This window comes from Cervus elaphus, chromosome 11 (assembly GCF_910594005.1).
Source record: "Cervus elaphus chromosome 11, mCerEla1.1, whole genome shotgun sequence".
Taxonomy (NCBI): Eukaryota; Metazoa; Chordata; class Mammalia; order Artiodactyla; family Cervidae; genus Cervus; species Cervus elaphus.
This window is the reverse complement of record NC_057825.1, coordinates 60,878,136-60,895,570: the sequence shown is the minus strand read 5'-3', so window position 1 is coordinate 60,895,570 and position 17,435 is coordinate 60,878,136. Positions and strand designations below refer to the sequence as shown.

The 17,435-nt window shown below is 38.2% G+C and overlaps 2 protein-coding genes across 5 annotated transcripts in view; one reads left to right on the top strand and one right to left on the bottom strand.

The window, feature by feature from the left end:
- PUS10 (pseudouridine synthase 10) overlaps nucleotides 1-12,538 on the bottom strand; it is a 76,779-nt gene extending 64,241 nt beyond the window's left edge. Inside the window, exons 1-4 of one of the 4 annotated variants that reach the window (XM_043917928.1) lie at nucleotides 12,198-12,538; nucleotides 8,983-9,123; nucleotides 6,160-6,423; nucleotides 5,455-5,541 (exon numbers count right to left, since the gene is read on the bottom strand). In XM_043917928.1, the coding sequence (XP_043773863.1) occupies nucleotides 5,455-5,541; nucleotides 6,160-6,423; nucleotides 8,983-9,108 (477 nt within the window). In that variant the 5' untranslated portion in view covers nucleotides 9,109-9,123; nucleotides 12,198-12,538. Of the gene's footprint in view, nucleotides 1-5,454; nucleotides 5,542-6,159; nucleotides 6,424-7,751; nucleotides 7,985-8,982; nucleotides 9,124-12,098; nucleotides 12,177-12,197 lie in introns of those variants that run through there. The other 3 variants (XM_043917929.1, XM_043917930.1, XM_043917931.1) reach the window with 3 other exon arrangements.
- A 34-nt stretch (nucleotides 12,539-12,572) lies between these two features.
- PEX13 (peroxisomal biogenesis factor 13) overlaps nucleotides 12,573-17,435 on the top strand; it is a 33,066-nt gene continuing 28,203 nt past the window's right edge. The window contains exon 1 of the mRNA XM_043917932.1: nucleotides 12,573-12,814. Coding sequence (XP_043773867.1) covers nucleotides 12,723-12,814 — 92 coding nt within the window. The 5' untranslated portion in view covers nucleotides 12,573-12,722. The remainder of the gene's footprint in view (nucleotides 12,815-17,435) is intronic.

Here is a 17,435-nt window from a genome sequence, read left to right as displayed (position 1 = left end):
TGTCTCAACCAATAATGCCAAAGAAGCTCAAGTTAAATAGTTCTATGATGACCTACAAGACCTTCTAGAACTAACACCTAAAAAAGATGTCCTTTTCATCATGGGGGACTGGAATGCAAAAGCGGGAAATCAAGAAACACCTGGAGTAACAGGCAAGTTTGGCCTTGGAGTACCAAAATGAAGTAGGGCAAAGTCTAACAGAGTTTTTCCAAGGGAACATACTACACTGGTCATAGCAAACATCCTCCTCCAACAACACAAGAAACAACTCTATACATGGACATCACCAGATGGTCAATACTAAAATCAGACTGATTATATTATTTGCAGCCAAAGATGGAGAAGCTCTATACAGTCAGCAAAAACAAGACCAGGAGCTGACTGTGGCTCAGATCATGTACTCCTTATTGCAAAATTCATACTTAAATTGAAGAAAGTAGGGAAAAACCATGAGACCATTCAGGTATTACCTAAATCAAATCCCTTATGATTATACAGTGGAAGTTACAAAGAGACTCAAGGGACTAGATCTGATAGACAGAGTACCTGAAGAACTATGGACAGAGGTTCATGACATTGTACAGGAGGCAGGGATCAAGACCATCCCCAAGAAAAAGAAATGCAAAAAGGCCAAAATGGTTGTCTGAGGAGGCCTTACAAATAGCTGAGAAAAGACGAGAAGTGAAGGCAAAAGAGAAAAGGAAATGTATACCCATCTGAATGCAGAGTTCCAAAGAATAGCAAGGAGAGATAAGAAAGACTTCCTCAGTAATCAGTGCAAAGAAATAGAAGAAAACAACAGAATGGGAAAGACTAGAGATCTCTTCAACAAAATTAGAGATACCAAGGGAACACTTCATGCAAAGATGGGCACAATAAAGGACAGAAATGGTATGAACCTAACAGAAGCAGAAGTTATTAAGATGAGATGGCAAGAATACACAGAAGAACTATACAAAAAAGATCTTCATGACCCAGATAACCATGATGGTGTGATCACTCACCTACAGCCAGACATCCTGGAGTGAGAAGTCAAATGGGCCTTAGAAAGCATCACTATGAACAAAACTAGTGGAGCTATTTCAAATCCTGAAAGATGATGCTGTGAAAGTGCTGCACTGAATATGCCAGCAAATTTGGAAAACTCAGCAGTGGCCACAAGACTGGAAAAGTTCAGTTTTCATTCCAATCCCTAGGAAAGGCAATGCCAAAGAATGTTCAAACCACCGCACAACTGCACTCATCTCACACACTAGCAAAGCATGGCTCAAAATTCTCCAACTTAGGCTTCAACCATCCATGAACCGAACTTCTAGATGTTCAAGCTGGATTTAGAAAAGGCAGAGGAATCAGAGATCAAACTGCCAACATCTGCTGGATCATTGAAAAAGCAAGAAAGTTCCAGAAAAACATCTATTTCTGCTTTATTGACTATGATGTCAAAGCCTTTGACTGTGTGGATCACACAAACTGTGGAAAATTCCTCAAGAGATGGGAATACCAGACCACCTTATCTGCCTCCTGAGAAATCTGTATGCAGGTCAAGAAGCAACAGTTAGAACTGGACTTAGAACAACGGACTGGTTCCAAATTGGGAAAGAAGTACATCAAAGTTGTATATTGTCACCCTGCTTATTTAACTTACATGCAGGTTGAGTCATGTGAAATGCCAGGCTTGATGAAGCACAGGTCGGAACCAAGATTGTTGGGAGAAATATCAGTAACCTCAGATAGGCAGATGACACCACCGTTATGGCAGAAAGTGAAGAAGAACTAAAGAGCCTCTTGATGAAAGTGGCTCTCCTCTTTAGAAGAGTGAAAAAGCTGGCTTAAAACTCAACATTCAAAAAACTAGGATCATGGCATCCAGTCCCATCACTTCATGGCAAATAGATGGCGAATCAATGGAAACAGTGAGAGACTATTTTCCTGGGCTCCAAAATCACTGCATATGGTGACTGTAGCCATGAAATTAAGAGACACTTACCCTTGGAAGAAAAGCTATGACCAACCTAGACAGCATATTAAAAAGCAGAGATATTACTTTGCCAACAAAGGTCCATCTGGTCAAAGCTATGGGTTTCCCAGTAGTCATGTATGGAGTGAGAGTTGGCCCATAAAGAAAGTTGAGCACCAAAGAACTGATGCTTTGAACTGAGGTATTGAAGAAGGCTCTTGAGAGTCCCTTGGACTGCAAGGAGATCAAACCAGTCAATCCTAAAGGAAATCAGTCCTGAATATTCACTGGAAGAACTGATACTGAAGCTAAAATTCCAATACTTTGGCCTCCTGATGCAAAGAACTGACTCACTGGAAAAGACCCTGATGCTGGTAAAGACTGAAGGCAGGAGAATGGATGACAAAGGATGAGATGGTTGGATGGCATCACCAACTTGATGGACAAGCTCAAACGCAAGTTCTGGAAGTTGGTGATGGACAGGGAAGCCTGGCATGCTGCAGTCCATGGGGTTCCAGAAAGTCAGATACAACTGAGCAACTGAACTGAACTGACCATGTGGAGCTTTCATTCCCTTAGCAGTGACCATTTGAACCTTTTCATTTGCAGGTCATTTTCCTTGGAGAAGGAAATGGCAACCCACTCCAGTATCCCCGCCTGGAAATTTCCATGGATGGAGGAGCCTGGCAGGCTACAGTCCATGGGGTTGCAAAGAGTCAGACATGACTGAGTGACTTCACTTTCACTTTCTTTGACAAACAAAATAGGGTCTTCAGGGTTCTGCTTTCTTTATATCATGCATCAGCAGTATACCTTTAGTATCAGAAAGCAGATCTATCCCCTTTTCATCTCTTTGTTGATCTAAATATAACTTTAAGTACCCCAAGTCTTCCTTAGCAATTCTTGCAAGTCTGTACTCATTTTTCCCTTTGCTGTTACTATAGATCTAAGCCTCCTTCTACATTTGCCTTAATTTGACTTCACCTTTTCTATATTTTTTAAAAATTGATATCAGGTTGGTAAAATTAAAAAAAAATTTAATTGTTGGAGTTGGATGATACACATAGGGTTCATTAGGCTAGTCTTACTACTTTTGAAACTTATCAAAGAAAAAGTCAAACAAATATATAAATACAAATGTTTACACACACACACAGAGAAAGTGAGAGAAGATAGCCTCCATTTCTTCTTCATCAGGATGTAATTTTCTCCCTAAACTTTATTTTATTGGTTGGGGTAATTTGCTTTTTTTTTTGGTCATGCCGCATGGCTTGCAGAATCTTAGTTCCCCAACCGGGAACTGAAACCAGGCCATGGTAGTGAAAGCACAAGTACTAATCCCTGGACTGCCAGGGAACTCACATGGATAATCTGGCTTTAACTAAGGTCTGAATTGCACTTTCTCTGAATTTCCCAATCCTTTTATTTTCCAGGCCAGATTCCTATGCCATTTTTTCTTTGACTGCCTCTTCCTCTGAACTGCTTGAAGTCTACATATCAAAAGTCTAGTATATATTCTAATTATGCCTACTTCTCCCATCCTATCAGGAATACAAATTTTAAAAGATTTGTTCACTTAGGAGTAGATTAGTTCCCCCATTATCCTTTAGGGCAGTGGTCCTCAATGTGTGGTCCTTATAGCGGCACCAACATCACCCAGGAGCTTGTTAGAAATGCAAATTCACGCGTCCCACTCACCTACTGTATCAGAATCCCTGGGGATGGGGCCTAGGGGACTCTCCAATTGATTCCTATGCACATTAAAGTTTGAGAACAACTACTTTAAGAAAGTAAACTGTTCCAATTCAAAAGCTGTCAAGACAATGTGCTTTAAACTGTGATTTCCATCAAGTGCCTTAACACCAAAAGTCCCTCATACTACTGCATACTTTCATGACTCTCTTATGTCTGCAACTCATCACTTCTGCCCTTGACCAAGGGACAACTGTGTTGTAACACAGTTCCACTCCTGTCATTGATGCCGTTTCTCTTTTCATGCTTCTCTGGGTGTTCAGCATCCTTCCACTTTCAGGATCTCAGATCTCAATGCATGTACATAATTTCTTGCCACATCACAATATTACATCTCTCCTTTAAACAAATCTGAATCTTGCAACAACAACAAAAATCCTTCCATAGTTACATTCAAGTGGTAAGGTCAATTTCAGAAAGTCACCATGATAGCTAAGAGATATTTATTACTCTCTCTTATAACCAACTTTATCATCCAAATTTTGTATGCTGTTATGAAGGCTTTGGAGTCTCTAAGTATTAGATCCAACTAGTTTCCATATTGTTATCTTCTGTGAATCCCTGGATACGGTCTCCATTTATTCTGCTTATCATGTTTTACTTGCTATCTAACAGGTGTTTGTCAGTTCATCACTTGTTTTTCCGCTCTTTAGCAATATTAGTCTGTAACTGTCCTGACCAGACCAACTAGTCCAACTAGTTCCTAGGAAAACGTGTACAGGAACTGTACTCCACCCCTCCTTCCATATTCTCCCAAACTCAGTGAACATGATGGCGATTATACTAAATGCAAGTTTTTCTTCCTACACTTTTAAATTAGTGCTTCTATAATGATGATAAGCTAAAATTATAGCTTAGCCAGAAAGGAACTGGTAGGGCCAGAAATATGGAAGAGTGAATACAAATTTAACAGTTTGATTTTTTTAAAAATTCTTTATTTGAGCTCATCCCTTTCCTAGGTTCTTCTGTAAACAGGAATATAATAAATACTACCAGGCAAATGAAAAATTATTTGCTTTTAAATCAATTTATCTGTGATCTTAATTTTCTTCTTTATAAGTAGGAAAAAAGGTGAATGATTTCAACTGACTCAATTGTATATTCCAACATGAATTATGAGATAACCAGCATCAGTGAATGTCACATAGGTCAGTAGTTAATTTTACATACAGACAAGTTCCAAGTTTTATAAGATCTAAGCTGATAACATAGAAGAAATAAGGCAGTAGAGATGCACAAAATTTATGTTCAAAATACAAGAATATTCTGAAGATGTATAGTTTGTTTAAACTGGGTTGAGTAACAAATAAGTTTTGAAAAGCCTATCCCTTATCCAGCGGATCTTCCCAACCCAGGAATAGAACTGGGGTGTCCTGCATTGCAGGCAGATTCTTTACCAACTGAGCTATCAGGGAAGCCCCAAAGATCTCTGAAGTCCTGGTTAAATCTCTTTCTCTGACCAGCATGTCTCACACAGAGCTAATGCTCAATGAATGTTGCTGCTGAATAAGGACCTTTAAAAAAGATGGCAGTCCTGTGAGGGATAGATTAACTTGAACCAATAATTCCTTTTTTCATTCATTCATTCAACATTATTAAACATTTATAATATAATGCTTTCAGTCATTCAATAAATACACAAAGTGTGAAAACATAATATGGTAAGGAATATTTATACTTCCCTATTTTTTTAGGAATTTTATTGCATACTTCACATATAGTTTTATGAATGTAAATGACCTTACCTCTCTTACAGATAGCTGTGGTGGGAAGGAGACTGACAATACCAAGTTGGTGAATTCAAACCCAGAGGCCTCAACCTTTTGGCACACCTAAAAAAGTATTACATAGAAAGTATTTTTTATTCCATAAAAAAAGTGTTACACAAATTTCTAGGAATTGCCAAAACAATCCTGAAATCAAATATTTGATGTCACAAGGCGCCAAAAGAGCCAGGACTCACCTGCAGAACAATCTATCGAATGTCAAAATACTTTGCTATTAAGTCACCTGATAATTCAGAAACGATTTTAAACAAAATAGAGCCAAATAGGCACTCTTAACACCTGGCGACAAAAAGCAATCTCACCTTTAATCATGTACCTTTCACAAAGTTCTAGACACTGAGAAGTCTCAAAAAGAACTGTTTCTCTAACTCCTTAGCTATGTTAAACAGCAAAGGGGAAACTGCCATATTTTGTTCAATTGAATAGCACTCAGAACAGAAATACATGGATACATATGTCATTGATTTTTTTCAGACATGTTGATAAAAAGGTAATTTGAGAATAGTAGACTTCTTTTTTTAAAAAAATTAAGAAAATATTCCAATGATCCATTTGTGTGAAACAAGTTAAAATGAATGGCATTCTTCCTTTGGATACAGGAACTATAGGCCTTAGAACTGAAAATCTTTATATATTACACATTAATAAAAAAAATCAGTGTACCTTTTTAATGAACTCTTTTTCACAGAAATCTTGAAGAATTCCTAGGCATACATTGCATACATTTAAATTCAAATTCTTGGAAGAACTGCTTCCATCTTCAGTCACTGAGAGCTTTCTCCCTCCATTTTGACTCAGACTATCCATCCCATCAATCCGATCTTCTGGTTCTTGGAGTCGAATTTTCTTGGGAGGTGGGTTTGGAACTTCAGAAACTAATTCATCTTCTTCAGCTTCCAGAAATTTTTGTAGTTCACTGAGCAACTCCTGAAAAGTTAATTAAAAAGAAAAAGTAATGACTCTTTGACAATATCCTTAAAGATAAGATGAAGCATGAAAACAGGAATGAAAATTATGATGTATCATAGACTTATACAATGCTGATTTACATCAATTCTGGAGCAACGAATTTGTTTTATTAACCAGCACTGGCTTTCGGGAGAATTTAGAAGAGATTTACCTAGCTCCTATAATATGTGTGTGAATAATTTTTCAAAAGGGTTTCATACATCAGTGGAGCTAAATTCTTAAATCTGAGATGGAAAAGCTCCATTAACAAATTTTCTAATTTGATTTGTAGTTCTGTTTTGATGATCATTCACTTGCTAATTTCAGCAACACAAATAAACAAAATAAAAAACTTCAATTCTAATTATTAACAAGTAGAAATGCAAACTGAATTTCCATTCATATTAGGTTATTTAATAATCTCACAACCACAAAAATCTCATATGTTCAATGTTTAATATGAAATCTAAAAAATTAAATTAAAAGTCTACTAAGTAAAAATAATTTCAAGGCAATTAACGACACAAAGGTAAACAGATGCTGGCAATGCTGAAATTTGGCATCATAATTACATACCACTAATAGGCAATTATTGAAAAAAGCTCTTTACTACATTCTGGTTTCCCTAATTTCTGTCACTCTTAGTATTGGAATGTAAATTGTGGCACTGCTTTCAAACATTCTCATATTTCAGACATACCACTCATCTAAATATTCAGAGGACTTTTCTTCTGTTTTGTCTAAATTAGGCAGATATTATTCAGTTGCTGAATAAATATCCCTTTGAAATTCACTCACATTACAATTTACTGACTCCAAAGGGAAAAATCTTTCACTCAAACAAATTTAATTCATTTTATTAAGACATTAGTTTTCCTATTAAATCTTTAATAGAGAAGTATGTACTCATACATATATACACATACAGGTATATTATGGCCCACACAAATATGTTTATTATTACCTAAGATCTATAATGTCAATAAACATTGTACAGATATATTAATATGTATGTGCACATATATGACATGATTAGAAAATACCAAAATATAAGTATATTTACCCAATAAAGTCCTCAGATATTTTCATGTTTATTTACATAAAATGATATATTAGTTGGTAACACTAAGTCTCTATACAAAACTTACAACATATGTATAAAACAATGTATCTGAAAATAATTGAGGAGAGTTACATAAACTCAATCTTATTACTTTGTAGTTATTATGCATATAAATGATATAGATATATTTATTAGTTTTCATAGCATATGTACCATTTTCAGTTTTCAAAGTGTTTTCACATACGTTATTAGATATTGTCCCTTAAAATCCTGTGAGGTGGATGTTATCATCAATTCCATTTACAGAGGAGAAAACTGAAGCTGGAAAGTGGTGGAACTGGGGTTCAAATCCATGTCTTCTAGCTCCAAATTCTAGGCTTTGGATTCAGACAGACAGTTCATATCCTAGCTTGCTCACTTAATAGCTGTGTAACTTTGGGCAGGTTGCTTAACCTCTCTGTGCCTCAGTTTCGTCATCTGAAAATAGAGACAATCATAGTATGTACTTACCTAATAGGTTATTATGAGGATTATATGAGCACTTGACATATAAAAATGTATATGAATACTGGACATAATTACTAATTTCCAAGATAATAGAAACGATTAATACATAGAAGGAATGACTGCTGTTGTTAACTCCTGGGAAATTTTTTTTCTGTCTGTGCCATGTGCAGCAGGTGGGATCTTAGTTCCCCAACCAGGGATTGAACCCATGCCCCCTGAAATGGAAGCACAGATTCTTAACCACTAGACAGCCAGGGAAGTCCCTGGGAAATTTTTTTTTAATTATAGGAAACTGAGCGTGCAGGCATGCATGTGTGTGAATTTGTACTGCTTATATAAGTACACATTTATATACATATATAATTACTATCTGCCTCTGAAATGAACATCACTATTAGAGTAAAATATATTTCACAAAATGTTATGTATCTTATATGAAATATTCTATAAAATGTCAAAGCTCTCTGTATATTACCATAAATGTCAAAGACCTCAGAACATTACTTTTTTGTTATGAATAGCACAAGTGATGATAGATGATAAGCATTTACTTCTAGAAAGTTATAAGTACCCCTATCTGTACATACAAGTGGTAAAATAAAAAACAGAAAAAGAAGAAAAGGCAACCAAACTCATAATGCTTCCAACCCCGTCTGTTATATTTTACTAAAATCTGGTGAGAAACACTATTTTGTGATATCCTGTCTAGACAGTCTTTAGGAAAGGTCTATGCAAACATTAAATGTACCAGGGAATTGCTCCACAAAGATCCTACTACATTAAATGCAACATATAATCACTTAAGAAGGAACTTACATTTATATGGTAATGGAAATTCTAAAATTATCATTAATTATTTTATTACAGTTTTTTAATGAAGAGTTATGAACAGATACTTGCTCTCAAATACACAGGTACTAACTTTAAAAAGAGAGACCCTTTCTTAACTTCAGAAAGAAAGAAAATACCTTGTAGGGAAGTTTGTATGGTGCGTGAAAATCCACACCACAGAATCTGAAGATACATCTTGGACAGGTACCAGTACTGAGCAACAACTGGGCCACACGCTTGTTTTCCGCAGTCAGAGGAAACATATTCAGTAACTGCAACTAGAACAAAAGAGCAAGTAAAACTAATGAGCATCTTTTGTGCTTTACTTTCACAGACAAATATATGGTCACCTTTAAGGATAAGCCTCTTTAAGGATAAAAAGTTCATATTTGGTATTCAAAGTTCATCACTATTTGGTACTCTCCAATAACGTTGCTTTCATTACATCCATATTGAAACATAAACTTGAAGGCACTTTATTAGATGGATCAGGTAAAAGTTTCTAGTTGTCGAGGACTCAACATTCTAGATTATGATAAGTGTATCAACGTAACTAAATCAATCAAAAAAAATAAAAATAAAACAAATAAAATATGGTTGTCTCTGGGGAGGACAATGAAAACAAGAATAGAGACTGCAATTTTGCTTTTTATTTTGTACCATTCAGTATTGTTTGAGAGCACAGAGTAGTAAATTCGATCAACTTTCCTGTTAGAAATAAAAAATGAGTTTACTAGCAGTTTCCCTGGTGGTTCAGTGGTAAATAATCTGCCTGCCAATGCAGGAGACAGTTTCGATTCCTGATCCAGGAAGATTCGCCATGCTGCAAAGCAACTAAGCCCATGTGCCACAAGAGAGTAGTCCCCACTTGCCACAACCAGAGAAAAGCAGGTGCAGCAATGAAGACCCATACAGCCGAAAATAAATATTTTATATTTTTGCTAGAAAAAATAATCAGATCATTCTATGTTACATAATACTCGACTGACCTTAATGACAGTTAAGTAGACAAGTATTCAAAATAAAATGATCAGTAGATTCAAAAATGTCAATTTTACTTTGACGAAATAATAACTAAAAAACAACCAACTATTAACAAAGTGAGAACAATCTATTCTTTCCTACACAAGTAAAAACTCCAACAAAAACAAATTAAATGCAAAATATTTCAGAGTAATTGTTGTCTAAACAACTTGCTACTTTTCAATTTGAAAAAACTCACTTAGAAGTAAATACTGCATAGAGAATGGGCTCTTGTTGCCTGGAAGGAGGGGTAATAAAAATTAAATTATGGAATCATTCTTTTTGGGGGCAGGGTCTTCTGATTAATGAATCAGCTCACATTAGTTTGAAATGAGGAACTAGTGATATTTTATAAAACTATAATTGCATGGTAATGGTACTGAGGTACTGACAAAAGACTGGCACCTTTAATTTGTGCAAAGTCATAATTCAAACAAACTTGCTTAATATTAGTGGGAGAGTGAAGCTCTTACCAACTGCTTTCTATGAAGATGTGACTCTTAGAATCAGTTTATGTTTTCTAACCTTTTAAACCCACTACTAAATTCAAGTGTCTAAATGTTTGTGGCCACTTATCAAGAGCAGATCCTTGACAGAAAATAATGAAGACAGGTAGATAGTTCTTTGGAATTCTTCACCATAAAAATCAGTTGAGCAGGCAAGACTACAAACAACAGATTGCCTGTGGCTGGGTTCTAATTCAGTTAAATATGTGCAGTTGGGAGGGAGAGGCAGGGAAGGAAATCAGGTCTGTCTGGACACACCAGTGAGAACTTTCAGACACCCAGACTGGGAAACATTGATTTAGGGTTGCCTAAGTAAATTGGAGCTTGGAAAGTAAAGAATATGTGGAGAACACTCTTGACAAAATGAAGCTCTGTGTGACCATTATTTACAAAAGATCTGAATCTCTTCCCCTAGCCCATTTAATCTAGTAGTTTGGTGCTGAGAAGGGGTTGGCATTCTTTAAGAAGCTGATTGTCAGCATTTAAAGTGTATCCCTGATGCACTGGCCTCACAGAGAAACTGTTTCTATCTTGCCCCTTTATCTTTTCTCCTCCTTTCCATTAGCTAAGGTTAAGGATTTCATTTAATTGAGAATTAAGCTTTAACTAGAAAGAGAAACAAATAAACCCTCCTGAACAAAAAATAAATCCGTGAGTGACCTTTAAAAAGGACACTTTGTACTGAAGGTTTCGCTGGAGACTTTCCTCTTTGTTAAAATGTATGTTTTACCTTTCCTTTGGCTTAAAGACAATGTTTGTTCCTCTAGTGGGTTGACTAGAGTCAAAGTATCACACAAGTCAGTAAATGACACATCATAATCTCATAGCTCTAAAAAATTATCAAACCTGTTCAGAATTAGGAAACCTCCCGACTTGAGTAATTTGAAGAGGTCTTAAGAAGCAGAACAAAACCCTCTTCTGTAATTATGTTAGTGGATTTAGAAACTTCTCAAGATCATTTTCATCTGGCGACCATCTAGCGACTTCCCAAGCACGTTAACACTATTGGGAGAAAATAACGCTGTGCCTTAAATTTGGTTTCAAATGTACAGCGCTGAAATGTTAGGATTTCATAAGACATGAGAAATCAGTTATTGCATATTAGATTTATTATCTTTAAAAGCAAGCCTTGAGAAATACATCCCGTGCTGTAAGGATTTCATTGTTGGTTGTCTTCAAGGTATTTGCTTTTAGTTTACATGTGTACACAAAGAACTGGAACGTATTGCAACAGAACCTCTTCCCAGGTGTCAGGATCCCTAGAGTTTCCTCTCCACAAACCAGCGGCAACTCGCCCGGTCCCTGGTTTACTAGAGGAGAAGATGAATTTTCTCTTCACACCTCCAACGATTATAGAAACTATTTATGGCAAAGGAGCAGGCAAAATACCCAGGTTGAGTCTCACATCCTGGGATCTTTTAAAACTCATTTTCATACAGAAGGGGGTCATTCATTTCGTGGGGTGGGGTGTGGATTTTTTAAATAAGGAGGTGCTCGTAACTTCATCGCGCTACCGATACACTCTGCAGTGGAATCTAATTTCTGGAAAGTTCATCCCCAGGTCTAACCTCGAGTCTTCGGCCAACCAAGCAAGCTCTTCTCCCCTCCACTCGGATCCAAAAAAACTTCCCACGCACCCCTCCTTGCTAACAAAGCCTCTCCCGAAGGAACGCAACGATCCCCTCCATCCACACCTCTCCGGCACCCAGTCCGCAACCCCTCACCTCAGACCTCCTAGCCTCACCTTCTCCCAGGACGCCGGAGCCTGAAATTTAACCCCTTCCAGCCCTCCGAGAGAACGGGGAAGACTAAAGACAACGCACCTATTGCGTCTAGCAATTCTGTTCCCCGAGGAAACAAGAGCTTTAGAACGAAAGTACCAGGTGCCTCACGCGAGGACTGAGACAACTCTCTCTCCTCTGCATGTTGGCAAGGAAATCAGTCAAGATGCCTGGCCAGTCGCAACACACCCTGCCTCCTCCGCGGGGAGAGAAGTGCGTGGGGCATTACTCCGGAGGGTGCGGGACTTGTCCCAGGGAAGCCTCCGTGGGATTCCGACGTCTGGGGAATCTGTAGCCGCTGCCGGAAATATCGATGAACTCTTATCCTCGGTTTAGAATGGAAATTCTTTCTAGGACAAATAAAAAGAGAGCATTTCTTCCCATGGATTAGTGGTATAGACCTAGACTGTATGTAATCCCAAGCAGCAAAGCACCACGAGCCACATCCTGACGTCAGGGGCGGGCCGGGTGGAGGGCTCGGCGCTCTGCAAGTTGTGCCTGGCGTTCTAGCGGCCGGTGTCGGCCTGGAGAGTCCCAGTTCAGAGCGGGAGCTGAGAGGAGGCGGAGATGGCGTCCCAGCCGCCGCCTCCCCCGAAACCCTGGGAGACCCGCCGGATTCCGGGGACCGGGCCGGGACCAGGACCCGGCCCCACTTTCCAGTGAGTGTGCGATTCTTCAGGCCGCGAGTTTTGTGGGCCGCAGCGCGGACTTGGCAGGAGGCGGTTGAGGCCGTTGTTGGTGGTCAGTTATCCCCTCCCCCTCTTCACCAGTTCCCACCCGCACTCTTTCGGGGGTCGAGGTGCAGCCGGGGCGTGCAGGGGTAGTTTCGGTGTCAGATAGCTGTTCTGATTCGGCAGCTCTCGAAAGCGACGTTCTCCAGGGGGTTCCTGTGCGCCTGTGTGGGTGCGGGTGCTCGGAAGAAAAGGGCCGGTATCTGTCTCTTTTCTTTGAGGGACACTGAACTGCTTGATTCTCCCCCCCCCCGCCATCCCCATCTTAAAGAGACTTTCGGTCCGTTGTAGGTGAGAAAGACATCTGCCCAGCCCCTCTCGTTAGGGAGCAAAGTCTCTAAAGCCTTTAACCATCTCTCTCCAAGTTGGTGAAAGCCCAAAAGGTCACTTTTACGCAACTACAACTCAAGCCTGTACTCTGCGTTCTTTTCCAGCATAACCCAGCATTGTTTGGGATAGAGATTTGTGAAAGCAACTTGGAAGCGGGAGTTCAAAACTGAGGCCTAAGGGTGGCCTTTGTGTGCTAGAGAGCGACTGATTTTTTTTTTCTTCTAAGGCCTGTGGTTTTTTGTTTGATTTTAATCAGTGTTAAATGAATCTACAACTCAAAAAAGGTTAAAATAGAATAAAAGGGGAGCATTCACAGCCTGTGTGATTTGTGTTGGGTGGATCTGGACTTCTTTTTAATATTTAAAAATTTTATATTGGAGTATAGTTTTATTTTTTACTGGAATATAACAACAGTGTTGTGTTTCAGGTGTCCAGCAAAGTGATTCAATTATACATGTATCCTTTTTCACATTCTTTTCCCATTTAGGTTATTTCAGAATATTAAGCAGCTTTCTCTATGCTATACAGTAAATCCTTGTTGATTATCTAAATACAGCAATGTGTACATATCAGTCCCATACTCCCAATCTATTTTCCCCCCACACTCTTTGCCCCTGGTAACCATAAGTTCATTCTCTTAAGTCTGTGGATCTGGACATCTAACTTCAGATGGTGAGACTGGAATGTCTATGGTACATTTCCTTACGTAGAAATCCTGAACATACTGGAATGAATTTCTGCTATGTTCTGAAATCTTGTTATCTTTTATTAAGATGTTTGAGCACAATTGCTACTTTATTTAATAATGATAGGCACATAAGTAATAAGGTTTAATTATGCTGTTAAGCTGGGTGACACTTTCTGCTACCTCTTTATGAGTGGTTGACTTTCTTTAAAAATCTGGAGTGCTCTTGGGAAGAGCAAACTTTTAGTCTTGCTTCTGGTTAAGTTCTGTTTATGTAAAATTAACCATTTTCCCACTTTTTAAGAAAATGTGAATTGTAATATGTTAAACACCTAAAGACTGGTAGAGACTAAGATGATAAATACTCATGTATTAACTCCCAGCTTTGAGCAGTTAGTAACATTTTGCCAGATTTGCTACAGGTCTTTTAAAAAATAAAAATTAGAGCAACAGTTAAACCCTCCCATTCTTCCTTCCTACAGTAACTACTGTCACTATTTGGTGTTTAGTGTGCATAATGTTCTTGTTGGAGGAGGAAATGGCAACCCACTCCAGTATTCTTGCCTAGGAAATCCCATGGACAGAGAAGCCTGGTGGGCTGCAGTCCATGGGGGTCGTAAGAGTCAGACACAACTTAGGAACTAAACCACCACCACCAGTGTTTTTATACTTTAGTATTTGGGTTTGTGTGTACATTACATATGTATGTATGTATTATTATTTAGTATATTTTTAAGCTATAAATAAATATTATCAAACTGTTTGTTATCATTTGCAAAGTGTTTTTCCACTAAGTTATTTTAAATTTCTTTTTCATTCATATAAGCTGTACAGGCATACCTGGGAGATATTGCAGATTGGGCTCAGACCACTGCAATAAATGGAATGTTGCAATAAAGCAAGTCACATGAGTTTTTTGGTTTCCCAGTGCTTATGAAAGTTATGTTTACACTCTATTGAAGTCTATGCAGTAGCATTTTGTCTAAAGAAATAATGTACATACCTTAAAGATACTTTATTACTAAAAAAAAAATTTCAAACTGTCATCTGAGCCTTCAACCAGTTGTAATCTTTTTTTTGGTGGAGAGTCTTGTCCCTATTGCTGAAGGCTGGAGTGGTTGTGGCAGTTTTTTAAAATAAGACAATGACGAAGTTTGACACATTGGTTGACTCTTCCTTTCTCAAAATATTTCTGTGTAGCATGCAGTCCTATTTGATAGCATCTTACCCACAGTAGAACTTCTTTCAAAATTGGAGTAAATCCTCTCAAACTCTGATACTGCTTTATCAACTAAATTTACATAATAGACTATATCCTTTGTTGTCATTTAAAAAATCTTCATGTCCTCACCAGGAGTGGATGCCATCTGAAGAAGCCACTTTGTTTGCTTATCCATAAGAAGCAGCTCCTCACCCATTGAAGTCTTATCATGAGGTTATAGCAATAAAGTTACATCTTCAGGCTCCACTTTAGTTCTCTTGCTGTTTCCAACACATCTACAGTTCCTTTTTTCGCTGAAGTTTTGAAGCTGCTCAAAGACATCAGTGACGATTGGAATCATCTGCTTCCAAACTCCTGTTAAAATTGATATTTTGAACTTGTCCCAGGTATCACAGATGTTTTTAATGGCATCTAAAAGGTGCCATTAAGAAAACCTTTCAGAAAGCTTTTCAATTTACTTTGCCCAAGTCCATCATGGAAATCACTATCTATGGCAGCTATAGCCTTATGAAATTTATTTCTGAGATAATCAGCCTTAAAAGTTGAAGTGCCTCTTTGATCCATGGGCTGCAGAATGGATATTTGTTAGCAGGCATGAAAACAACATTAATCTGGTTGTACACCTCTGTCAGCTCTTGGGTAACCACTTGCATTGTCAGTGAGCAGTAATATGAAAGGAATCTTTTTTTCTGAGCACGAGGTCTCTGCAGTGGTGTTAAAAATTTTTAGTAAACCATATTGTTAACAGTTATGCTGTTGTGCAGACTTTGATGTTCCACTAATAGAGCATAGGCAGAGTAGATTTAGCATAATTCTTAAAGGTCTTGGGATTTTCAGAATGATAAATGAGCATTGGTTTCACCTTCAAGTCATCAGCTGTATTACCCCCTAACAAGAGATTGTCCTTTGAGGCTTTGAAGCCTGACATTGACTTCCCTCTGGATGTGAAAGTCCTAAATGGCATCCTCTTCCCATAAAAGGCTGTTTTTTGTCTGCATTGAAAATCTGTTATTTAGCATCACCACGTTCGTTAATTATCTTAGCTAGATCTTTGGATAACTTGCTGGAGTGTCTGCATTAGCACTTGCAGCTTTATCTTGCAATCCCTTGTTACAGAGACAGCTTCTTTCCTTAAACTTTGTGAACCAACCTCTGCTAGCTTCAGAAGTTTCTTCAGCAGCTTCCTCACCTCTCTCAGCCTTCACAGCATTGAAGAATTAGGGCCTTGCTTTGAATTAGGTTTTGGCTTAAGGGAATATTAACGGCTGATTTGAGGTAGCCAGACTACTAAAACTTTTGTCATATCAGCAGTAAGGTTGTTTCACTTTCTTATTCACATGTTCACTGGAGTAGAACTTTTAATATCCTCCAAGAACTTTTCCTTTGCATTCACAGCTTGGCTAACTGGTATAAGAGGCCTAGCCTTTGGCCTGTCTTGGCTTTTGGCATGCCTTCCTCACTAAGCTTATTCATTTCTAACTTTTTTCTTTTCTAGAAAAATATTTATGTTAGCCTTATCAGGTCTTAGTTGTGTGGCAGCACACAGAGTCTTCATTGTAACACATGGATGTGTGGGCTTAGTTGCCTCTCAGCATGTGAGATCTTAGTTCCCCAGCCAGGGATTGAACCCATGTCCCCTGCCTTGCCAGGCCAATTTTTATCCACTGTACCACCAGGGAAGTCCTCATTGCTAACTTTTGATTTAAAGTTAGAGATTTGTGCCTCTTCTTTTCACTTGAACACTTAGAGGCCATTGTAGGATTGTTGATTAGCCTGATTTCAACATTTTTATGTCTCAGAGAATAAGAGGCTCCTGCGAAGAGAGACTTTGGAGGAAAGGCTGGTCAGTGGAGCAGTCAGAACACACACAGCATGTATTTTGGCAGTTTGCTGTCTTATGAGTGCAGTTCTTGGTGTCCTAAAACAAGTAGAGTAGTAACATTAAAGATCTCTCATCTCCATAACAAATATAATAATAACAAAAAAGTTTGAAGTATTGTGAGAGTTACCCAGCTGTTACTCAGAGACACAAAGTGAGCAAATGCTGTCTTAAAAAAAAAAATTGGCGCAGACAACCTGGGTAGAAGGGGCTTTTAGGGGAAAATGGATACATGTATATGTATGGCTGAGTCCCTTTGCTCTTCACCTGAAATTACCACAACATTGTTAATTGGCTATACCCCAATACAAAATTTTTAAAAGTTTGGGGGGGAAAATGGCGCAGATAGATTGTCTTGACGCAGGATTACAACAAATCTTCAATTTGTAAAACACACTATATGCAAAGCATGATAAAGCAAGGCGTTATAAAA